The sequence below is a fragment of the Pithys albifrons genome, chromosome 5, assembly GCF_047495875.1.
Source record: "Pithys albifrons albifrons isolate INPA30051 chromosome 5, PitAlb_v1, whole genome shotgun sequence".
NCBI lineage: Eukaryota > Metazoa > Chordata > Aves > Passeriformes > Thamnophilidae > Pithys > Pithys albifrons.
In genome coordinates, this window is record NC_092462.1 from 20,394,015 (window position 1) to 20,419,886 (window position 25,872).

A 25,872-nucleotide genomic window follows, 5' to 3' on the forward strand; every position below is an offset into this window, starting at 1 on the left:
GATCCAGCTCTCACAGGCTGACTGGGCTGTGCATTTAAATTAGGCTAGAAATGTCTGTTACCCCTTAGATTGGCAATGTTACATGTGTAAACCCAATATTGCTCATTTTGGAATTTATGACTTCTGTTGTTCTCTTCCCCTGAAGTTTGCTAGAGTCTCCTGCACAGTCCATAGCAGAGCAGGGAGCTTGTTCCCACTTTATTCCACAGCTTTGTTGCTCTCCTTGAACTACAGTAAGAACAAGTGCGACAAGCTTCAGACTCTTTCTCTCATGAAGAGTAGGTGCTTTCTGTGTTTGGCCACGTGTGTCTGGGTTTGGCCACAGATTGATGTCTGGGAGAGCCGTTCAATCATGGAAGTGAAACTGCCACAAAGGCAGTGGTTTTCTTCAAAAACCATTTTCCATACCCACAAAACATTGGCCTTCCTTGCAATTATAAAGAAGTTTATTAATCTCTTGAACCGAAAGAAAAATTCCATGGTGTCTTTTATTTTTGTTTTTGAAAGGGACCAAGTGCAGTATTTCCATTACTCTATGGGGCTTGTTAGTGAATGTGCAAACTGCTTAAGTACTTTGGTTCTTGGTAGTGTCCTGAAACTTCAGGATAAAAGAGAATTTTCCTCACAGGGATTTAATTTACTTTTCAGGATATGGATCTAAAGCTGTCAGTCTGTGTGTGTCTATCTGTTTAAAAAGTTTGTTGGCCAGTTTTAGGTGAGACTTATTAGGAATTACTTGTTTCTTGAGATTGTCTGAGAAAAATTTAAATGTGTAGAGTATAATATTTTGTTGAATGTATTGCCAATGTGTTTTAGAAATCGATTGCATGGGTTATAAATATGTCCTTTCAGTACTTGTTGTATAGTCCATGGTGAGAAAATGAAGTCTTTTTTTATACGGTTTTACCCTGAAATCTTTGACTGCATAATTCTTGATATTATCAGAACTTCCCTTTTCATGAGCCTTCTCTGTTGTTTCATGTAAAGCAGATAAACTCATACTAGTAGAATGATACAAGCATTACTACCTACCTTCTTTCCCCTGCTCCTTTCACTTCCAAAAGGGCTGAGATCTTAACTGTTGATATTTAATAGTTATCCTCCCAAAAATATAACAGTTTTTTTCTTCATTGATTTGTCAAAAAAGAAAATTGCTAAGGAATTTATGCACGTACCCTTAGTGAAAATAAACTTCAAGTTAAGTCTTAAAAATTATAAAAGCAATTGTCCTTCTGGAATTAAAAAAAATATAAGGGGAACATAACACTATGTATTTATCGGAGAGTAGTGTGTAGGAAACCCGTAGTTAGCAAAGCTGCTGTAGAACAGAGTACAGAGCATGACTATTCTTTGATAGGTAATACTTCAGCAAAGTATTACAGTAAAGGTTGCAGAATATGAACTTTTCCCAGGAAACCTCCCTGTGCGTTTTTTTCTGTTCAACAAATAATACACTAATTTTCAGGTGTGTCACGACTCTTGAAGGCATATTTCTTCCATAGTGTTGTCCAGGCAGCTTCTGAGTTTCTTCTGACAGAAAATACCATTTTATGCACTGTAATGTTGCTACAAAATGCGAATTCAAGTGATATTCCACCAAGACCACCACTTGTAAGTGACACTCTGAAGTTAGATGCTGCATATTTGATTTTGATATACAATTGCAAGATAGTATTATGTTTTCAAGTGCCTATCCCTGCAAGTTCCACCAATATTGGTCATCAGCATATGTTAGGAGAAGATAAAATGAACTCTAAGATGAAATTCAAGTGGAATTCTGGCATATGTTTATTAAATAAATGATTTATTATTTTGCTAATCTGGAATAATAACCAAGTAATATTTGTTGGAACTCAATTGTATTGATCAAAGAAAAGAGTAAACATCTGAGCAGTTACACGGATGGATTGGAAGTCACCAACTCAACTCTTTGTATCTGTAGTAACAGGAGTTCAGCTCTGTGTATAACACACTTGTGCATCTGAAGTCCTTGTATGGAATAAAATGTTTTCTTGTCATGCAGGTAATTGTACTTACATTCCCCTTATTAAAAGCTTGTAGTCTGGTATGTTCAGCAGAAAATAGCAGAAATAGTAGCAGTCAAATAATTCATGGTGATCTGCGGCCAGTGCTTTGGCTGAGTTTTCAAGATGCCAATGACTCCAGGAAGCCTCAGACAAGCTTATTTTTGGGAAAGAAATCAGCATTCTTCTTTCAGTACTTTGCTGGTACTTACAAGGCCACTAAGGAGAAGGTGCTGCTGAGGTTGAAATTCTCTCAGTTAACTGTTAATCATTCCTGACTAACATTCTCTAGGCGTTTCATAACTGTAATAACAAAATGCTTTAACTTAGACTTTTTTTACCTTGAAAACTGTAAATTAAGGATTCATTTTCTGGTGGTTTTTTGTTTGTTCGTTTGGTTTTTGGTTTTTGTTTGGTTGGTTTTGTTGGTTGGTTCTTTTTTTTGTTGTTTGAGGGGGTTTTTTTCAAATATTGATATAGTGTATTCTTTTTACAAAATTTAAACCTTGCTTCTATAGGCACTTGATCCAATGCACAGTTACCAGAGTAACAACATTCTGACTTCAGTATTTGGCAGGCAAACAAAGGAAGAATTGACTGTCAAGTATTTTGTGTTTAAATGTAATTGTTATGGATCTTTATTTTGCAGTTTGGGTTGGTTTTGTTTCTCTCTGAGTTGTAACTAGTGTCTGCTTGAATGACAGACTGTAATCGTTTAAAAATACTGTAGATATTAAGAGTTATGGCTTCCAACATCTTTTTCACAGTTTTTAGTTCTCTGAAATTATAGTGCTTGTTTGAAAATGGATGGCATATGGTTTCCATAATTTTTATATGAGTGTTTTAATGATTGTCATGTTATAATTGTGTTATTAAAATCAAGCCAAGCATTCAGCACCACATTTTCACTTTAAACATCCTTTAAATAATTGTGTACAACATTATAAAAAACCTTAGTCTGAGGTTGATTGTGCTCATTATGAGTGTTTGTGGGTTTTTTGTTTGTTTTTTTTCCTGAGTCTGAGGGAAAGATTTTTAAATATTGTTGTATTTAAAATTTGTGTTGTTCCAGGTAACCCTCAGTTTTCAAAAGTTAATACAGCAGACTCTTGAGTCCAGAGCAGTATCAAACATTATGTAGTTGAAAGTAACAGGTTCTGTGCTTGCTTTCAACCTTCCTTGGATCTTAATAGTTTTTGTCACAAAAGAAAATGTTGTAATCATCTTTCAAGCAGCTCTGCTTTCTCAATTGTGTGATCCTTTGATGAAACTGCTGACTGCATTCATGCATGATTGTAATATGGCAGGGAAGCAGAGGAAAAAAATGGACATCTGCTTTATTAACATGTATTTAAAGTTACTGTGAGTGTCTGGATGTTCAAGGTGGAGAGTTTCTCATTGTTCTTGCTGTAATAAGGAAAATAGATTATTTTCCCTTTTTTTTTTATTTTGAACAAGTTCTAATAAAGAGATTTCATGAAAATAATAGTAATTTTCCAGTTTCTGGTAAGAGAAGCTACACTAACCCAAACTGACTGAATCTACAAAATGCAAAATTTAACAAAATAGTATTTAATAGCTTCCTGACTTTCCCTGGGCTAGGATAAAATTAGCTAGAGACTCCATTGCACCCCTGTGGTGGAGCTACATCCATTATGGGGACCATCCTTATAGTTAAATCTCTTTCCCATGGCATAACTGGTTACCAGAAGGCTGCAGTAAGCGCAGAGACCTTCATTTGTCCTTTTGCTGATGTTCTCTGGGTGTTTTGGCTCTGCAGAAGATTACTAAAGCGGGAGAGCTACTGAGAACACCTTGGAATCAAGGAAAATCACCTTTGTAATTCAGAGGAAGACACATTGTCAGTAAGAGTTGTTACCATGTTGTCTTAGTTGGAGCATGTGGTTTATGTCTCCTGTGTATATGAACCTGAATATCTGTTGGTTAGGCTTCTTAAAAGAGCAGCTGACCGCTGAAGAACATAGCAGTGAGCTAGTTACTGTGCATGATATTTTTGCCATGTGTCAGTATTGCAGCTGTTTGTTTCAAGAGGCGTGACCTGAAGTTTCAACTTGGATTGCATTAGTTTTCACACTTTTGATATTTGGTGTATAGTCATATCTTAGTTTCTCTCCTTTATTAATCTCACAAGACATTCCAGAAGGGATTGTTATTTCATAATTTTGAAAGAGTTGTTTATCCTTTTATACATTGCTGTTTTCAAGAACAATACAGTGGTTTAGCCACTGCTGGAGAGGATTTTCTTCCAGGAGTGTTTCATAGCTAGTAAATGCCTGGGGTTGGTTTTTTTGTTCCTGTTTTTGTTCCAATCATTCAGCTCTATGTACTGTATCTATTTGGACAAAATATCTTCTAAAAATGCTGCATTATGACAAAATAGTTAATGTCTTTTCCTAATTCTTGCTTTCTCACAAATGGAGAAACTCCATTACACATAATGAAGGATAAAATATAGGCACAATGAAACACATTAGACCAGAAGGCTTTGAATCTACGTGTTCAGCAAAGGCTAGAACTGTTTGTTCATTTATTCTCTATAATAATGCAGCTTTGACTGAATGCTTGTGCTCTTTACAGACCCAAACTTTAATGACAATGTGCTCTGTGTAAAATGTGGGAAAGATTGTAACCATTTTGAACTGTATTTAGCTTAGTAACATGAAAGATCAGTTATTCCCTACGGTATTGTGTAGTTGTAGATCGTAAACTTTTAGCTTAAATTAAGCATCACAGCTGGTTGCCTTAATTTGATGCATTATAGCACAAATGTTTCAACAGCTTGACTAAAATGAACCATACTGAAAATTCAGAAGAAGAGCGAAGGTCAATGCACATGGTGCCTAGTGATTTGCAAATTTCCTTTATTTGGATATATTAAATGTATCATGTGGAACTTAGCAAGAGAAATGGAATTTGGCAGGGTAGAACAGATTCGCAAAGAATGTACAATCAGTTTGGCTTTAAAATACTGTAGTATAATAAGGAAGTCAAAATAGTAGTGTCTCAAATTTCAGAGGAAGTTAGAATGTCTTCTGGATAGTCAGTACTCTTGGATTCTTTTGTACATATTTATATAGAAATACATTTTTCATAATTTATAATCCTGATTTCTAATATGTGTATTCCATTAAACTTCATTGTTTAAGAACAGCATGGCTGTTACTTGATTCACATTTAGGGGATTTCTTAGTTGAACAGAAGGCATCCAGAGGTATCTAATCTGTGGCTGTATTTCTAGTGGACTAGGAAAATGCATCATTCTGTGTTCAGAAAGCCCTAGAACACAAAGCAGCTGCCATTGCTTGCTATCTGTTCAATGTGAGTGTTGTGTTAAGAATCCGTATCTCTGCATTACAAAACATTGAATTGAGCTACAAAAAAGGAAATGAAGATAGTCTGGGCACATTGCCAAATCTGGTATATGTAGTATTGAATGCTGTAATTATCTGTAGAATTTTAATATGCATTAAAAGTCCATATAGCTGGTAATTTCTCTGTAACTGTCCTTGGTGTACATACCTCGATATGAAATTGAAAAATATGATCCAGCAGTTTTCACTCACCCTAAGTAGCAGGTAATTCTAACTTTTATGTGGTTTAGCAGTTTGAAGTGCTTGCATAGCGACGATAATTACTTACACTTTGAGGACCAGCTCTGCAGAGGCTGTAGATGGAAGAAATACTGGCAGAAATATGTTTGTTCAGTTTGCTTTTCTCTGTTTTTCATTTGACTACCACAGTGCCTGTCTGAGATGGGTTTGTGCTAGTGATATTTCTTATAAGAAATGTATTTTTATGCCTTTATATAAATTCAGAGTTTTAGAAAATCCAGTTGTTACTCTTTGGTGTTCTTCACCAGACGTCGAAAGTTTTAACCATGCCTTTCTCATCATATGGTCTTCTGATCTAAATTGTTGGTGTTCTTGCATTTGTGGTACCTGTACTGACACTGTGACACCCCAATTCATACAGCAACTCTATTACAGGGCAAGGTCCATACAAGTTTTGCTGCAGTGAGCAGCTGTCGTTCTTGGTAGAATACCTTCATGTATGAAGTTAATAAGCAATACTGCCTCATTAATTACCATCTTGCATGGTTTCCTAAACTTCCAGATACTTATTGTAATACATGTTTTTAATTTGTTTTTTCCCCATAACATTGAGAGGCTTTTTTAGTTTGCTACTTTTACATGTTATTTCTGCATGCCCATTGCATTGCTCTTTGAAACACAAGTATGGGGTTTGTTTTTTGACAGATATACCACCTTATATGGAACTTAAGCAAACATTTAAAATTATGTAATTTGATTATTAAAACTATGTAATAATGTATAGCAGGAATAATTATTGAGAGGCCAAATCCCTCTGACTGCAAAGTAAAACCTCTGTTCCTTAAATTGCAAGTGCTTGCGAGTTTATCCTTCCACACTAATACATATGTGATGTTAGGAATATGATGATTAAATTTCCTTGTCACCTGTGTGAGATTAAATAAAGGGTGTTTTTTGGCATTATATGTGGGGCTCTGATGATGATGTAGCAATTTTGACTGATAATGTTTGAATTCATGCTGTGGTGCTCAAGCTGAAATGAGCTGCAATTTCAGTATTTATAATATATCAACCTTAATTGGCCTCAGCCTTCATAGATTCAGGGCTTGTTGCTGTAACTTGAATTAATGACCTATGGCAGTGCTGCACAGCAACATTTGCAATCTGAGCCTTTTCACCATTTTAATCACAGAGATCTTAATCGAAAGTTACTGTATTAATAAGAAATACTAGGTACATTCATTACCTTTTTATTTGATTGGTTATTTCATTTTTCAAAAGCAAAGTAATAATAAAAAATAATAAATAAAATCAAACTGGTAAATTTGTTGGAATTAGTTTGGTACACAAAGCATGCATTTTCCAAACTCCAGTATCTAATTCATAATATTTAAAATATCCTTCATTTCCTGCAACTTAATTTCGTATGTTCATGTTTATTTTTAAATGCCTCAACTTCTGTGCTAATGCTTCAGGTTTTCATTAAAATTAGTTTTACATGACAAGTTGGCAGGAACAATTGTTGCTCATTGGCTTGTGAAAATTTAATTCAGTTGGTGCAACTACATTGTGCTGTTAGTATGTAAGTGTTAGTTTAGTCAGATGCTATAGAAAATGAAGTTGTTAACTCCCTTTTCTCTGTTCTTTTGGTTAAAGGACATGAATTTATCATAGAGTCACGTTTTGAGGACTAAGCATTTGTCTTGTGGTTTTTTTGCTCCCATTAAATTTTGGTTTCTGGTTCCCTACCTTGGAATTTGCAGAAGTCTTCAAATACAATTGGTATTTTAGTGGCTCATGGAAGTTAATACAGATAAGGCCAAGTGCCGGGTCCTGCTCTTTGATCACAACAACCCCCTGCAGTGCTACAGGTTGGGCACAGAGTGGCTGGAGAGCAGCCAGGCTAAAAGGGACCTGGGGGTACTAATTGACAGGAAGCTCAACATGAGCCAACAGTGTGCCCAGGTGGCCAAGAAGGCCAATGGGATCCTGTCCTGTATCAAAAATAGTGTGGCCAGCAGGACCAGGGCAGTGATCCTTCCCCTGTACTCTGCATTGGTGAGGCCACACCTTGAGTACTGTGTTCAGTTCTGGGCCCCTCAGTTCAGAAAGGATATTGAGATGCTGGAGCGAGTCCAGAGAAGAGCAACAAGGCTGGAGAAGGGACTGGAGCACAAGTCCTATGGGGAGAGGCTGAGGGAGCTGGGGTTGTTTAGCCTGGAGAAGAGGAGGCTCAGAGGTGACCTCATCACTGTCTATAACTACCTGAAGGGAAGTTATAGCCAGGTGGGGGCTGGTCTCTTCTCCCAGGCACTCAGCAATAGGACAAGGGGGTACGGGCTTAAGCTCTGCCAGGGGAAATTTAAGTTGGAGATCAGAAAAAAATTCTTTCCAGAGAGAGGAATCAGGCATTGGAATGGGCTGCCCAGAAAGGTGGTGGATTCACCATCCCTGGAGGTTTTTAAACTGAGATTGGACATGGCACTGAGTGCCATGATCTGATAAATGGACTCGAATGAACCAAGGGTTGGACTTGATGGTCTCAGAGGTCTTTTCCAACCCAATCGATTCTATGATTCTGTGAACTGTATGCTTGCAGCATTTAAGAAATGTTTTATTTATGGACATAACAGCTTAATCCAGAACCGTGTTGTAACAAAACACCAAACCAACAAAAAAACCCACTCCAAAGCTGTACAACTATGTTATCTGTTAAAAGTCGTGCTTTGAAAGTCCTTGTGGTGTCATGGATGCTGTGGAAAAATAGTGCTAGACATTCTAATCAAGAAAAATAATTTAACTGACGGTAATTAGTAAGAAATTATTTTATGTCTTAAAAATCCTTTCTCTGAGGCTGAACACAGAATTTTGTGCTGATCAGGGGGAAGTATGATTGAGTACGTTCTTTTTTTTCGCTAGTAAGGTAAGGTGAACACCAAAACTTTATTTAAAAGATCGGCACTAATAGTGTGAAGTCTTTGAATTACAAACAAGTCTATCAACCAAATACATGAATTTCATTTTGATATAATCAATTTACAATGAAGAAAGCCATGTTGTTCAAGAAGTTGTATTCCAAGGAGATATGTAAAAGCTATTTGTGAAAGAAATATCAGAAAGCAAGGATATCCTATTATCTCTTAGCTTTGCTACATGTTTTTAATAAGCTATTACAGTGATAAGTGAAAAATTTAAACCTGCTCTTTTTGTGGGATAAAATTAGGAAAATATGCTTAAGACATATTGTTGTTGATGTGTCTAAATATGGAAATACAGTTACAAAACCTGGAAGGAAAATAAAGGCTGCAAAGTAAAGCACTTCCATGGGAAGTACTGAAGTGAAGATTGGCTTCGTTTCTGCTCGTGTTCCTGCTGGCAGTGATAAAATTTCCAGTTACATGAGCACCTTCCTCTCACCCTCTTGGCATCCCAGCCCCCAGAAGACAGGGAAATTAATCTTCTGATGAGAGCTGGATGCTTTTAATATAGTAATGGTTTGCTATGCAGTTCAAATTTTGTTTCTTGTTTTCCACCAAATAGAAAATGTATTTCCTTGTGAGCTAAGCCCTGGAAATTTCCACCTTCCTGCCAAAAGTTGCTGCTTGGATGATGGAGGCCTTAGAAGTCAATTAAAAAGTTGGATTTCACATGGATTAACTTTTTGATAACACCTGAAATACTTAAAAAACAAAATAAAATAAAAAAAACCCAACCAAAAACGTGAAAACCTCCCAGGACACAATATCTGTTAAGAAAAACACTGACTGAGAAGGGAAATTTCTTTTGAACTATTGCTGTGGGAAAATACTCCTTTTGAGAAACAGCAAATGTTGTGCGGTGTTTTATAAGGCTGTTGCTACTGAGGAACAGAGAATAGAAAACTGTGCTTATATGGTGGTGTTCAATTAAAACAAACACACAAAAGAAAAGAAAAAACACCGCCCCAGATTCAAGAAGCAGTTACCTTTATAATTCTAAAAACTGTCTGTCTCATAAAACCATAATTTTATTGACAACTTACTATTATGTAAGTAAACTTTCTTAGAAACAGTTATTTAATTAATTCATTTTATATTTGGAAATTCATTCACTGCAATATTTTGTCTGAAATATATCTGACTGTACTTGATTTCCCATAGGTGCCAAAACACTTTAAGGGATGTGTTCCCACTAACATATTGTTGCACATGTAGAAAATAGTTTCACAGTAGGTTGCAAAGTCTAAACAACTAATTTTGTGACATCCTGAGTTATATAACTAATATTTTTTCCAAGCATGAAGGAGGATGTTAATGTCTTTCTCCGTGTTTTCCTCAGAGGTATTTAGTTTGATATTACAGGGAAGTATTTTGTCATTTTGCTTGTGACTAAAACATGGTGATGTGCTCATGGTTCACTTTTGCAAAAGAGGTCTGGAGGGTATATGTGATTTTTGAGCTTCCTTTTTGGATGGGGAATGAAGTGTTTAGCTGGATATGCTAACCTGACAGATTGTAATGGCACAGTACACTTGGGAAAATCAGAATTATTGTTCTTTCAGAGTAGCATCCTGAGACTACCACTCAGTATCTGTAGTGAACAGAAACTCAGAGATGGATAAAGAAACCACCTGTCTAGAGCAGTCAGTTGAAACATATGAACAGGCAGAGCAGAGGGAAGTATATGAACTATGTGACCTGCACTGCAAGGCAATTTGGTAAGAGTCATTTGTATAAAAGATGAAATTTCTGGTGACTGCCTTTCTGAATTGCAAAATCAATGAAAAAAGAAGAGGAAAAGGTGTCTGAGAGAGGTGCTTTACAGCACAACTCCTTATTCCCCTTTTGACTTTGGATCTCTCATTTTGTCCAATTTAAAGATTTCCCTGGAAAGGTAGTGTCAAAGCCAATGTGATTTGGAGCCTTTTTTTTCCATCTCTTTTTTTTTTTTCCTTCATGAGAGAATATATTGCTTAAAAATGTGTGTTAAATTAAATTTTAAATCTTTGGGCTTTTCCCAGTGTAAGGAGATACTTGCACTCTGCCAGGTATAGTCTAAGTAGTTGAGACTCTTTTAATACTGACCTTACAATCATACAAGATCCTGCAACAGTTCTTTGGATCTGGGTAACTAAATTTTCTATCATTCTGCCCTCTAGCAGTAAAGGCACAGTGCAGTAACACAGTTTGGGGTGGCTAGTACATGCAGAATGTCATTCCACTTGTCCAGGGGCACATCCACTGCAGAGTGCATCTCCTGTGGGCTCACTGTTAATAGTGCGGTGGGCTGACCCTGGCTGGATACCAGGTGCCCCAAAGCTGCTCCATCACTCCACTCCTCAGCTGGACAGGCGAGAGAGAAAATAATTAAAGGCTCATAGGTTGAGATAAGGACTGGGAGAGATTATTGCAAACCGACTAAGTTAGTTTAATTTATTACTAATCAAATTAGAATAGGATAATGATGAAGCAAACCTTAAAAAATAGCCTTCACCCACCCCTCCCTTTTTCTCAGGCTTAATTTTACTATGGATTTTCTCCAGCCAGCAGGATAAGGGGAGTGGGAGTTGTGGTCAGTTCATCACACACTGTCTCAGCCACTCCTTCCTCCTCAAGGGGAGTATTCCTCATGCTCTTGCCCTACTGTAACATGAGGTCCCTCCCATGAGTCCACCACCAATGTTTTTGTCCTCCGTCCTGCCCACAAGTTGCAGTTTATCAGCGGATTGTAAATAACCACCGATACGGTGGAGAGGTTTCTGCTTCCAGGAGCCAGGCTAAGAAAGCGGCCAGCGGGGCTCCCTAGGATCAAGCCCCTTAGAAGCGAGGTCGGCTCTTCCCGCCCCCGGCCCGGCGACCACCCCGAACGGAATAAGTCCACAACAGCCGGCGGTCCACGAGGAAAAGCCAAGTTTATTGCCGCGCGCCAGCTTATAAGGAGAGCATGGGAATTCCCCGGATGTAGGCGGGGAAGAGGGGCGGAGACGGGGCGGAGTAACGCACTTCATTGGGTGCATGCAAACGCAGGGAAGGAGGGAGGGGAGGAGCGGCAAAAGGACCAATGGGAGAATGAGATGGGCGGGGAAAGTCTACCGTAGGGCTTCAGGCACTCCGAGGCAGGGACAGCCCCCGCCCGGGCTCCAGCAGCGCCTCGTGGGCGGCGCCACCGGCAACCGCCCTCGTGGCCGGGTCGGGCCAGGACAGGGGGCTGTGACCCGGAGGGTTTTGTGGGAAGAGGAAACTTGGATAAGGAACGACTAAGGGAAAAATAACCAGGGTAGCCACATTAAGGGTATAACATTTAAACTGGGGAAGTGTCCATCTGAAAGCCCCCACAGTTCCGATCCAGCCGCTTCATACAGTCCCCGGGGTCCCGGACCTCCGCATCTTCGTCCACCCAGCGTTTGTAATATATCTGCCACTTGGTGAATTCCTCATCAGTCTGGTCTCCTCCGACATCAGTTGTTCACTAACTGCTCCAGCATGTATCCCTTCTGTGGGGTACACTTTCAGGAACAGACCACTCCAGTGTTGGTCTCCCGTGGGATCGCAAGTCCTCCCAGGAAACCTACTCTAGTGTGGGCTACGCTGTCCACAGGCACACAGGTCCTGCTGCGAGACACCTCCCAGTATGGGCTTCAAATGAAGTTGAGATTCCTTTGGGCATCCTCTTGCTCTATCATGGAGTTCTCCATGGGCTGCAGGTGGATCTCTGCTCCCCCTGTGCACTTCCGTGGGCTGCCAGAGGAACAGCTTGCCTCACCATGATCTTTACCATGGGGTGCAAGGGAATCTGCACCCCTTGCCTTTTTCTTTACCAACTTTGGTGTTTTGTGCATAATAGATATATTTTTATGTAGCAAAAGCTTATAAAAGTTTAGTCTTTTTCTGTCTTGTTCACTTTGAACTATGTAAGATCAGCATGGAGCCAAGGACTATATTGTTTTTTGTTGCCATGGCAAGCAAAGTTTCTAGGAATCAGGACAGGATCTGCAGAGGGCTCCATTCCACTAAAAGTGTTCTTAACCTGCCTGTGATAACAACGCCCCATGCTAAATGTGGCAGGTCTGGGGGCAGCACATTAGTGAAAAGAGTGGTCTTAATTTCTCTTCTGAGAACTTGGTAATACAGGAGTGTGTACTGACCAGCGGCATTGACTATGTCTTCCACATTTACATTTTGCCTGTCCCAGTAGGCTCAGGTTTTTTTATAAAATCTGAGCGGCACAAGCTGCTTTGATGAAAGCAGAGGAGTTCTGGCAGTGAGGAAGGTGTAAGAAAATAGGGTGAAGACTGGTACCATGCAGTATGGTGGAGGCTATGCTGCTCTGCCTTTAGTGTGACTGGGAAGTCCTCTGTTCTCACTGATTTTGTGGCGTCCCCACCACAGACTTGGCTGTAGCCTCACTGTTGGTTGCAGTGTAACTGCACGGAGCTCAGCCAGACAGAGGAACAGAAACGTCGTCCTATGTGAGGCAGTGGCTGGAATATGAAGCAGAAAGTGAGGGACATTATCCTGCCTTCAAGGTTGTTGACCTTGAATTAAAAGTCGAGATCTGCATTTAGGATATAACATGAAGCAAATGTACTTGGTTTGTAAGTTATTCTGTGATGGAAAAAAACAGGTGGTCCCCTTGCTGAGGAAAGAAAAAAAAAGGTGAAGAGAATAACAAAAGATAGGCTGTGTGTTTGCATTTTCATGCCTCAGGATGTTCTAATGCCATAAAAGTATCAGTTCAAAGATAACTTCTGCAGTGAAGTGTGTTCCGTTTTTGTCCTCCCTGTGACACCTTTACTTCTTCAGAAAGAACTTTGAGAAAGGTGGCAGCCCTGGCACTTCAGCAGCCAGTTGTTGGGACTGCTTCTGAAGCTGAAGTTGTTGCAATGAGGAGAGACCTTGGATTTAAGGGTCACACTCATATCAAAGTCTGAAGTCTAAAGGGAACAGCCAAGTCTCTTACTGGCAGAGAAAGAACAAAGGTTGCAGTGATTCTGTAGTAAAGAAAGAAAGGACGAGGAAAAGTTACATGGAAGGATTAGGTCTACAAGGAGATAACATGAACAAAAAGTAAGGAATGCAAGAGGTGGTCATCTCAAATCTAGTGCAGGTAAGAGACAAAAGGACTTTAACTCAGATAAATGGAATTAAGAATTTAGTGTCAGAATTTTAGCTTTGTAATGTTTTGGTCCAGTTCTTAACTATACTGATCTCTGATCATGAGGAAGTTGTACAGGTAGTATAGGGGTGAGGGTGTGGGGGGTGTCCCTCCCCCATTTTATGAGAAATAAACTGCAGTATTAAGTCACTATCTTTAAAAATGTAAGGATTACACAAATTACAGCAGCCTAAAAAAAGCAAAGCTTTAATGGTACCACCTGAGCCTCTGTGAGACCAGCTGTTGGGCTAAAGATGGTCTTATACACTAAGTCCTGTTGCAACCCCCAGTTTTTATATCCACTGACAGACTAATGATCTTCTTGTGTTGTCCTTTTCCTGTGTTGTGTGTAAGTGCTTTGGCTTGTTCTCTGCATGGTGCAGTTTCCTTCTAGTTGAGAGTTGAGGGTAGTGACCTCCACCAGGACCAGTAAATAAACAAAACATACAGCTAATGGAACGTTATAGGATGAGATGGCATGAAAGATCTCTGAAGTGCCTCAATAAGCTAAGACTAGGGCAGAAATGCAGGGCACTCAGAAGAATAGAAATGAGGAAGATTCATCTGTTTGTAATATTTGCCATAGTCCCTGTTGTAGAATTGGAAACTTAAGCTGACAAAAACAATAAAGTCTTTCACAGGTTGGGTGCAATTTTGGCACATTAAAAAATAATTGCTGTCTTTCTTCAGCTTGTATGCAAATTATGATAGGAAAGCAAATGCCGTCTCTGTAAGTGATGCTAAAAAGTCAGCATAAACAGAATAAACTGGGCATCTCTTCCTAAAAATATTGAACACTGCATCACTTTTCGAGCTTTCCTCTCTTTTGATACAGAGTAGTGCTTGTGAATAACAAGTCCATTTTTTCTGCAGTATTTCTTGAACAAATAGGTAGAAGAACCTGAAATCCTAAGGCAATCTACTTGAGAAATTCTGTGACTTCCCCTGAGAGAAGGTTCAGAAAGGGTTGAAGTGCCTTTTGGTCCTTGCTTAAGCAATTAATTGCAGAGGAAGAAGTCTTTGCAGTGTGTGAGTACATGTGCTGTAGCATCTGAAGCTTTTTCACAAGCAATACTGCTAAATCCTGTTCTGAGTGTATCTCCCTAGTCTTTTATTGGAGCTCTCTGTTCTCTATAATGACCCATGCCCTGCTTTCCCATACAGTCCCTAAAGACCTTTCTGGGCCACTAAGTATTACCTGGGCAGAAGGCACTGCGCAGCTCTCTGCCAGTTGCTTGTCAGACTTGCTTTCAGGTTGAAGCTTGTGCTGAAGTCCCTTGCTAACTTATGTCCTTCTTATCTGTCCAGACAGTGATTTTCATATAACTTAAAGAAATTTTAATTTTCTGTTACTTGGACTAGTCAGTATTGATCACTGTAGTTAAAATTATTACTGAGGAACAGACAGACAGCATGATCACTTCCAGCTTGTGCATGTGATGGGTATGTCAACTTAATGGGCTGCACATGAGTGTAAAACAAAAGCAACTCTCATAGTTATCCTTTTCCGGCAGTCCTAAACCCAAACTGATGGTTCTGTCCAAAATACTTGCCAAAATCTACAAATAATGTTTTAATAATTGTCATAATTTCACAAGGGGAACAACTCAAGTAACGACAGCTGTAGGTTGTTTTCAGTATTCTTGGATATAATATACAGTGATACAGGGGTCATGTGTGATTGATATCAGTGAATAAAACTACAGTCTTATTTATCACAGAGATTGGTGCAGGGATTTGTTGATTTCCATGGTGGCAGCAGTTACTTGATTTATGTTATTTTTCTCTATTCATTTGACCAGCAAATCATCAAACTCTGCCTGCCTCATGCACTTGTCGGCACAACTCAAAAGTGACCCTTGTGTTGTGTTTGTTCCTCATGCTCCTAATGCCACAAGTGTGGATCTTTTCCTCAGGACAGCAATCTGTAAAATCGTGTAAACACTTAGCTGTGTGAGATTTAATTAATGCCAGAAGCGTCCCATAAAGATCAGTTGCTGTTTGGAATATGCTGTGTTAATGATTGCTGCACTCTGCCTTATGCACGTGCTGTTACATCTCTGCACCGACATGAATCACATCCCACCGATGTCCCTGCATGCACAGGGGGAACAGAACCCAAAAAACAGAAGATGTATTGGACAGGCAATGCACTTAAACATCTCCACTTAGAGGCCTAAAGGACATGGTAGCATTTTGCTTTGTAGGGAAGAAAATACGAGTGCCTTTGATACTTTTGAAAGTTAATAAAATAACTTGCCCAAGTACAACTTCATATTAACTCTGTTGTGGAATCATCTGTTAGTTAATGCTACAGGATTTTCATAATGCTGTTACTTTATATTGTATTTACTTAACCAAAGAGTTTTCCTTCTATGAATGCTGATAGCCAAAAAAAAAGGGGGGGGGGGAAATAAACCCCAACCCTTCCAAAACAGATGTTTTGGACAGACTGTGAAATTCTGTTTGTGTACCCATGCAGAACTTATCAGCATTTAAAAATATGTACACCATGAAAATGATAAATGTAGTAGCTGTGAAGATGGATAAAGGAAGAAAAAACCCCCCAAAGGTATAAACTGTGGTTTCTTTCTTTACCAGACTCAATAGGTTTCTCTTCATTTACATGCTCACTCTGTGTGTCACCACAACTGTGCCAGCTGAATCATGAGCATACTGACTAGAGGTGATGATGTGGCAGTATATTTTATTGAAAGCAGAAGGGCAGGAAACATCTATCTAAATCCATTTTGTCCTCCACTATGGTCTTAGAGTTAATTCTTGTTAGACTGTGAGAAAGGTAATGTGCTACTCCCACGAGACAAATACTTGGAATAAATGTGTTTATATCCTTGTTTAAGTGATAGGACAGAGATTTTCAAAGTTGCAGTTGTTTCAGAAAAATCTGAACATTAGTTTGCAAGAGATTTAATTAGATATTTTACATCTCATCTCTATTTTCATCTAGTAAACATTAGAAAAACAAAACCTAAGTGAGGTAAAACCTTGTTATTTTTGATGATCAAGTACTTTACAGCTTATGAGTCAACAATTGGTTTATACAAAAACAGTAACCAGTTTTATGTAAAAATGGGGCTATTTAATACTGTTCAGTTAAGTAAATGAGAGCTCTCATTAAAAGAGAATTTCACTGCCACATGCGTGATGTCCATTTAGATAAAAATGCTAAAGCCCTGTGAGTCAGTGGTGTGCAAGTTGGATCTTTGATCCTGAATGTGTAGGAAATCAGTTTTTTACCAAATACTCTTCGCTCTTGTGGATTTTGAAAAGGTAACTGAGCCCAGAAATTCCTATCTGAAGTGTATGTGTTGCAGTTTCATGGTACGAAGAAGACTGCTTTTCCATGACATGACATTTGGCCTATGGATTTATGCAGCACTCCATACCTCTGCAGGTGGCTTCACACATGACCTTGAGAAATAAATCAACTATTTTCTATTTCTCTTCAAGTATTTGTGGGATGATCCAGTCAACAGTGCTAATGCGGTTTTTCTGTTTTGATACTGTAAGGCTGAATGTCACAGTATCAGTTTCTGAGTTATCAGACTGCAATAATACTGTCTCCTAGTCTTGTCTGTTGGATGTCTTGTGTTTTGGGACCAGATTGTATTTGTCTGGTGGTCCTACCAGTTGGTGTAGCAGTGATAATCCAAGGATATTTGGCTTGAGAGAGACACGATTCTGTCTCACGCGAGCTACTGTAAGACTTACTCATATCTTCTTGGGCATCTGGATGCAACTGTATCAAAAATTAAAACTAAAACATTGCTTCTTAAAAGTTCAAAACTACTTGTAACGATAATTTCTACATGAATTACTGTGCTTGATGTGTCAGCATTTTGAAGGGTCATGACTGCACTACTGCTTGTTTTTAGTTTCCTTTCAATGACTATCTCAAGTCTTGGTTTTTATTCTGGGGGTGTTAAGATTGTCATCACTTGTTATGGCCATATTATTCATAGAATGTGACCCAATACATCTTTTATTGTATTGCATTATTCAAAGCATGCATTCCCATGTCTGGGCCGTATGTGAATGTGTGATTTATGATTTTTTTAAATATTTTTTTATTTTTGAGATGTGCTCACTAGAACAAGTTCTTCCATGTTTTTAGTGACATATTTACATAGACTCATGTCTAAAAATAGCTCCAGGAAATGTAATCAGTAAAGGAAATGTTGACTTGCTGTTCAGCTTTACTAAATGAGAGAGTGATAGAAATAAACAGTAGCAAGGTATTGCTTTAAAATATAAATTATAAAATTGTAATACCCCCGAAAATGTACTCTCTTACATTCTGTTGATGCAAAAGATAAAATAGGAAACAATCAAAATATATGTGGTGTTAAAAAGTTCTCCTGATCCAAAGAAGGCAATGGAGTGGGGTTTTTTTTCACATAGCATAAACAGAGACCTGCCACTGTTTAATGCTGTATTTTAAAGCATCTTCCCAAGATGCTTTTTTGAAAATAAATTTTAAAACTCAGGAATATTTGCAAAATCTTTGTCCTGAAATTCTGGGTTGACCTCATGTCCCTGTAAGCATTTATGTTTGATTTTGCAATGCATACATACACGAGTGGTAATAGCAATGTTTATGATACAGCATAGTCCAGTCAAATAAATTAGAGTCAGAGGATACAATTTTTAAGACTGTTTTCCCATTTCTGACATTTGTCAGCTCAGTGGACTAGGAGTTACATTTTTCTCTGTTTTCTGTTTCTCATTATATAGCCTGTACTCTCAAAGCTTAGATTCATCTTTTATGGGTAAGGTCATACAGCACTCAGCAAAACAGAAGAGCTTTTTCTTGTGGGGCTTGCAGATGGAAAGTTTAAGAAAATACTTGGGATTATAAGGATTTCAAAACTTTTTTTTTTTTTTAAATAGTAATAACCCTCTCTAGTTAAGATCTGGTAAAACTTGGCGGTACTGTGAGAAGGATTAGCTGGCATGTCTACAGCAGGACTTGTAACTCTGTCAGAGATTTGAAACCTTACTAAATATAGTTGGTCTTCAAAGGGCTGTTACAAAGTGATTATATTTCTAGAAACTATGGAGGGTTTTTTTCATTAAATTTGGGCTTGGCAATAATTGATTATTGAAGTATTACAAACTGCTTGGAGACAGGCTCTTCTTAGCCTTTCTTCATTCACATCTGGATATCGTTTTCTGATCACAGTCAAATCTGAAATCAAAACAGAAGCTATGTTGTCTTTATTCCAGACACCATACTTGCTATATGCATGTAACTTTGTGTTGCGTTTTACAAATAGATTAAAATGTAATAACTGAAAAACATTTTTGGTTTGTGTGAGTCATATGTGAAAACTTTGAAATGTTCACTGAAATTCCATGTTGTTTTGGTTTTTTATTGTTTATAGTGATTTGATAGAACTGTAGCCCTCAATGAAACCTGAATTTGTGCATATTTGGTTGCATTCCCACCAAGTTTTTCCTTGTTTTTCTCCTGTTCAGGGGGCTGGTCTCCTTGGACTTGTTCACACCCATTTGCAAATGTGATTCCAGAGTAATGCCTCAAAATTTGTTGTGGTAATGGAGCACCTTAGTTCTTAGTAGATTCATGTGTTGAGTGTTGAACCCAACTGTAGCTGTTTTCTCATCCTGTGCTGAGGAGACAGCTGGGCTTCTTGCTGGGCTTCACAAAGTGTTTTCAAGTGTGATGTGATTCAGCTGTACCACAGCTATTCTGTATATGTTATGTTTTCTTCCCTAACTGAGATTCAAACCAATAGGGACTCAATTTCTATGGAAATAGCTGTCATAAAGTCAATTCTGTAGCTCATTGTAGTCTGTAAATTAGGTAGAATAGATGGTGGAAAGCAGTTTTTTTTCTACTTGCTATCCCTTTGCTCTCACTGCCTAACTGCTGCTGTTGATTAAGTTTAATCCCAAAGCACATCAAAATTAAAAGACTTTGCATTTTTATAAGTCTTCTGATGAACAGCTTTCCCCCCCACCCCAGTTCTGTGATGAACATAAGTTGATGTTATTCACAGCGGGGTAAATGCCTGAAGCAAGAGAAACAATGGCTTGTAAGTTGTAAGTCTGACTGCAGTGCTGATGGCAATTGTAGCCTGGTTTGGATATATGCTGAGAGATAATGTAAAAGACCCCTCGTTTGTCTTCATAAAGTTTTGCATAATAGAATATGTGAAGACTGCAGGAGAGAGAGGTTGAGTCTTTTGAGTATTAAGAGATTTGAAGCTAAAACGTATGAGTTTTTTTTAATATAAATAAGAATCAAAGTGAAACAGCTGTTAAGAAAATACACCCTCCCCATTAATATGCTATCAACTAGACATTTCTTAGGGATGACAGCCACAGCTGGACTGCTCAGTAGACTTCTGATTCCTCAAAAATAGCTGGAACAGTAAATTTTGCTCTTTGATTTAGTATGACCATTCAAGGTAATTTTCAAGCTTTTTTTTTTTTGGAATTGACAATTAAACAAAGCACCACAAGTTGTCAGCATGCTGTCGTAGGTAGAGAATTGGGTAAGAGAGTAGTCTAAAAAATAACTTTGACCTATTCACAATCAAAGCTATGAAAATTGTTTCAATATTCTTCTCTTTGGAGAGGAAATGTTTTAGAAAGCCAGTCTTATTCAAGATTATTAACCTGTATTGATTCCCTAAATATTAGTAGTCTGGTAGTAACTGACTCCAATTCTTTTCTTCTGTCTGTCGTTCCATGATAAAGACTAAGTCCTTTTCTCACTATTTTATCTTTTATTTCACTTTTATATTTTATCTGTAATGTTTTTACCTGCTGTTATCCGCTGATTTCTGCTATCTTCCTATTTCAGCACCTTTTGGTGTTTATTACAAACATAGTAATACAATAGTATTCAAACAATTACACTCTTGTAGTAGAGGTACTTGGAGATATAAACTACACGTGAAGTTTTTCCCATGTGAAGAAATAGATAGGAACATGATCTTTATTGGTCATGGTCTAATGCTTTTACTAAGGCTGTTGAAATACTAGAGTCAGTAATATCAATAATTTAAACAACTGCAAATGATAGAGAAAATGCCCTTCCACGTAGTTTTTCTCTCTCTCTAACCCTATTCATACACTCTCTCATACACGTGTATGTGAGAGAGAGAGGTGCAATGAATGTTGCTGGCAGTGTTGCTATTAAAATTGCCAACAGCTCTTCTTGCCTCTTTGCTAATTAGGATCAACCCAGGGAACAAAAATTTTTCTTGCTCTTACCTATGTTACCGGCAAATGTACTTTCATGCTATTTATTTTAATAAGAGGAAATAACAACACAAGAATGGTAAGAAAAAATGTTCATTAATGCTCTATCTTAAAAAGTCACCTACACTTTGGTTGATCCTAAAAATATTTTAAATCAATTATCTAGTCCCCTCTTGGTCTTCAGAGAGGCAAAGATATGTATTTTGTTTTTACTGTAAAGAAAAAAGATAAGGAAAAAATCTATTTGCAGTCTTTTTACTGCATAATATCGAGAAGGTGGAGCTGACTCTGGTCGGATACACACAGAGAAAGGGCAGAAAACAGATGGATGGGACAGCTCAACTTCTGTGATTCTATGAAATATCTCAAAATAAAAATTGGAGCATTAAGGGAGCACCTTACATTGTGTTTTGACTTTCTCAAAACCCTTACTCTTTAGCATAGACTTATGAAAAAGCTTTTGTTGTAAGCTCTTTGGTGGTTGGGGGAAGATGACAGGGTGCAGCATTTTCAGTTACTGGTATGAAGACTGGGTCGCAAATGAGACAAGTCACTCATTATTCAAGTTCACTAGGAAGCCTCTGGAAGAAGGCAACTTTGGTTTTTTAAAATGGCAAGAAGGTCTTAAGGAAGTTTCAGAACTTCAAACACCTAGAAAAATTGCTTTAAAAATGTTACTTTATAATAGTAACTGTCTCGAGGAGCAATGATGGGAGGGCAGTAGAAGGCTGCTGTGGGAATATATGTCCAGGTTACTTACTTCTTTGTTATGAATTAGTGTTAAAGTGTGCTACCTGGCTTGTAAAAGTCTTTCATTTTTCTGTTTTGCTGTAATTGAGAAAAAGGAAGAGGTTCTTAGTTCCAAATGTTCTTTTTCAGTATCTGGGCACCTGAAAATTGGGAGGTTTTCCTGTTTATATTAGTTAGATTACTAAAAAGTAAATAAAAAGAATTGCCATGTTATTTGGGGGTCAGAATGTGGTTGTATTAAAAATTAATCTCACTCCATATATGTAGTTGAATGAGCAGGGAAAGAAGTAGATTTTGTTATTCCAACCTTTCTAGCTTCCCCAATTAATTGGTTGCCTTAATGAATGTTTTGATTTCCTCTGTTCCTCCCCTATCCCCCCCCCCCCCCCCCCCCCCGTTTCTTCAAAATACATTTTTGTGAATCCACAAAGAAAAAATACAAATGTTCTCTGTGGTCAGATACACAGTTTAATCAGTTTAATACTGGTATTGGTCCAGTCATAATGTTACTTGAGCATCCAGTATCTATGTTTGTGACAAAAAAATCACGGAGCTTCTGAGAAGTAAAATGTGATTAAATAAGATAGTAAATATATAATAATATCTGTCTTTTAAACATGTAAAAATGCTGTGGGCAGTGGACTAATTTAAACCTTGAGAAGTTGAAGTTTTTCTATCAAAACTGTCAATACTTTTTCTATGAATTCAGTTTTAACTCAGTGGTTACATCAACAAATTTGGGCACAAATGTCTCATACAAGTAAAAAGATTACTCTGAATTTTGTTCTCCCCCACCCCTTTTTTGAAGGGTTGAAATACTGGAGATAAGTGTCAACACCTTAGGTGTTTACTTCTTCCTTTTGTTTACTTATTATGGTGATGTACATATCTTGGCTTGAAACAATTACCACAAGAATTTGAGAGTTAATTAACTTAAAATTCAATTTAAACAAATTCCAATTTATTGTAATACATACCTGTTAGTAAAATTAAAATATACTTTTGTAAATCTTTAGGAATTTGAGTCCAAGGTAAGTATTTTGTATGGATACAGCTGAAAAATAAAACTGTCAGTAGGCAGTAAAACATAAATCAGTGCAGTAAAGGACTTTGTGTTCTCATTCCCCTGCTTTATGCCTTTTCCTGCCTTACCACGTATTTATCATATACTTTCTCCTGGAAACTAATATATAGTATGTGTAAGGGCTTGATGAGGATAAACATTTCTGCTTAGTGATGAGTATCAAATGAAGTATAAAAATCCTTTTCTTTTTTGACAAAGCATAATTGTGTCAAAGCAGCCAAGTATCTTGGCTCAAACCTGTCCCAGGGTTTCCACGCCACACTTCAGAAATGATTGAGGGACAGAGGGACAAGGATGGGAAAAGCAGAAACCAGTACAGTACCTGAGAAATGTTTAGGCTTTGCTGGCATCCTGTTTAGGCTAAGTTTTCATCAGGGGAGGAGGAAGTCATCTCAGTGTTGTGATCTGCAGTAGAGTTTTCATATTCTTAAAAAAAAAAAGAAAAGAAAAGAAAAAATGTCTTTGCTGTTAGAAGAGTGCTGGTGTTTCAGGAGTCCTTGCAGCTGGCCAGTGCATTGTACCTTTATGTGCTGTGCTCTGTATCACAATTCAGTGACATCCTTCTTGTGGGCCCAGCTGTACCACAGAGTTGAACTGAGTTCTGTTTAAGACAAAGGTAAATTTATAGAAGGATATAACAGTAAGTAAATCAGCCTTCTTGTGAGAATAGTGCCATAATAAATCTGTTTTTTAACAGCTGTCCATGCATGACTTCTGAATTTATCTGGATATTTGTAGCTGCAAAGCCCAGTGAGGAAAGGCACAGCTCACCTGTGCAATGTTATTTTGTTTTACAGGAAAAGGCTCAGTGCTTTCAGAAGGCTCTTGCTTCCCAAGCAGATAAATCCACACAGACAGAACTCGTTGGCCATGATGTAAGTAGCTGTATCAGACAGTATTTTTTATCATCTTTGTGGATGTTGAGACTTCTACTGGTTTGCCTCTACTGCTGTTGTGTCCATGCATTGATTTGGTGATCCTAAAATACCTTTGGAAACATGAGAAGATAATTACAACTACGTGCTGTCACACCAATGCCCTGCTAATTTTAGGCTTTGCAAAGAGCTGAGAATTAGCATGAGTGAATGTGGAGGGGTATGTATTAGTGGATTGTATTTTTTTTTTCAGTATTCATTTGCACGCTTACTGACACTTTAATAAGGTTATTATGTTTATAATCATCATATGCTGTCCAAACAAGATTTTAATTTTGGAAAGAAATGGAATAAGTACAATTTTGCCAAATGATGTTAGAATTCCATTTCCCCAAGAGCATCTGTTTGAATTTCTCCTAGAATGTGAATTGACAGTATGTATTCTCATGCAAGAACGTAGTGAAGGAATATCCCTTAATTGTAGGAATATTTTTCCCCTGCACAGTTTTTCTAACTGCAAGTGTTCTGTCTGTGGGACGTTGCTTGAGTATGTCTAAGAGATTCACTTGTTTACAAAAGCCTCTTGAATAATCTTCGATGAAGAATGCGACTACGTGCAATATTTAGCACATTTCTGTTCCATGATTTCAGCAAAGTCTAACAAGAATTCTTACCAAAAATGTTCTGCAAAATAAGGCTATGGTTATGCATTGGTATTTATGAACATACCAATTCAAATTTATGAAAAGAATGATGGAATTAAAGCAGGTTTTGAAACCTTCCTTTTGGTATGTTTTGTATCAGTGGAGCATTTAATTTTTATCTTCTGAGTCTTTGGATAGTCTTCTGAAGATAGAAACATAAAAATTTCACAGTTTAATCTGAAAAGTTTTTGAACCAAGGTAGACTTGGGTGGTTTTTTTCAGACTGTCTTTTAAGCTGATTCAAGCTGGTGGTACTAACATTTATTTTTAAGTGAAATACTTCAAACTAAAACGTAGATATAATTATTTTTTTGGTGTGTATTGTTAAACACTTGTGGTTTGTTGGGTGTTTTTTTTTCTTTTGAGTATTTTCTTTTTTAGGGCAAGTAAGTCAATACCTATCAGTGTACCTGGTATCTGCAGTAATTTCTTGTTTGTGGTTTGCTGAATATGAACCCTTATGTTGTACTGTGTCTGTGAAATAATGTCTAGTGGAATTTACTGCAACTCTGAAGTGTGTGTATATTCCTGCTGACAATTTCATACTATTCAAAAATAATTAGAACGTTTTTGTGTATTGCAATACTATGTCCATTTCTTCTGTGACTAATTATTGTCAACAGCTACTTTCTTGTATCTTAGATGTGAAGTAAGTATTTCACTAAAAGTGACAACAAGCAGTACGTAAGGTTTGGGGGGATTTTGTGTTGGTTTGGTTGTTGTTTTTTGTTTGTCTGTTTTTTGTTTTTGTTGTTTGTTTTTTTTTTAACAAGGTGACTTTTGGATTTGGTTGTTCTCTCCCAAATCAAATATGTGATAGTCATGCTGCAGAGATTCATGCTGTTAGTAGATTATGTACTTTTTCCCATTTTCCAGTCTGTGTTCTCTTAGAGTTTGATGGAAGAGGTCTTCTATTAGTAAAATGAAAAGTAAGATTTGAACCCCCCTTTCCCCAAACAGGAACAAATTTCTGGCTGAGATCTGAGTATTAAACATAATAATAATAACAACAATAAGTCAAATAAATCCTTTTCTTAAGCAGCATTCTCTTCAGCATTAGTGGAACACCGTTTTCAAACTTACCTGGTAAAACACCTCTACCTTGTTGTGGTTGCAATAATGTATTTTCTTACATAGGCTGTTGCAATGCGAGAAAAAAAGGTAATGCGGAATGTTTTCCTGTGGAACAGCTCCTCACCTGAATTTATCTGGTACAGAGTACTTGTGAAAATTCCTTTTCAAGGAATTGATTGCAGAGAAATTCAATGTAATATCCAGGAATAAGAGAAGCCTGGTATGATTACCAAAAAGGAAAGAAGGATGTGCAAATAGTGTAAACACTTTTTGTAAAATTGTTAAAAGTTTTTGCTCTTTTATTTGTTCAATTGTGCAACTTTCCTTCAAATGATAGCTGTTAATGGTGAGTTCAACTGTGTTGAAACTAAGTGGCAATTACATTTGTATGCTTTGCTTTTGTAT

The 25,872-nt window shown here is 37.6% G+C and overlaps 1 protein-coding gene across 2 annotated transcripts in view; it reads left to right on the plus strand.

Moving 5' to 3' along the window:
* The window catches only part of CCSER1 (coiled-coil serine rich protein 1), a 663,581-nt gene that overhangs the window by 383,170 nt on the left and 254,539 nt on the right, over window positions 1–25,872 (plus strand). For both annotated transcript variants that reach the window (XM_071555858.1, XM_071555859.1), the window contains exon 9: window positions 23,612–23,689. In XM_071555858.1, coding sequence (XP_071411959.1) covers window positions 23,612–23,689 — 78 coding nt within the window. The remainder of the gene's footprint in view (window positions 1–23,611; window positions 23,690–25,872) is intronic.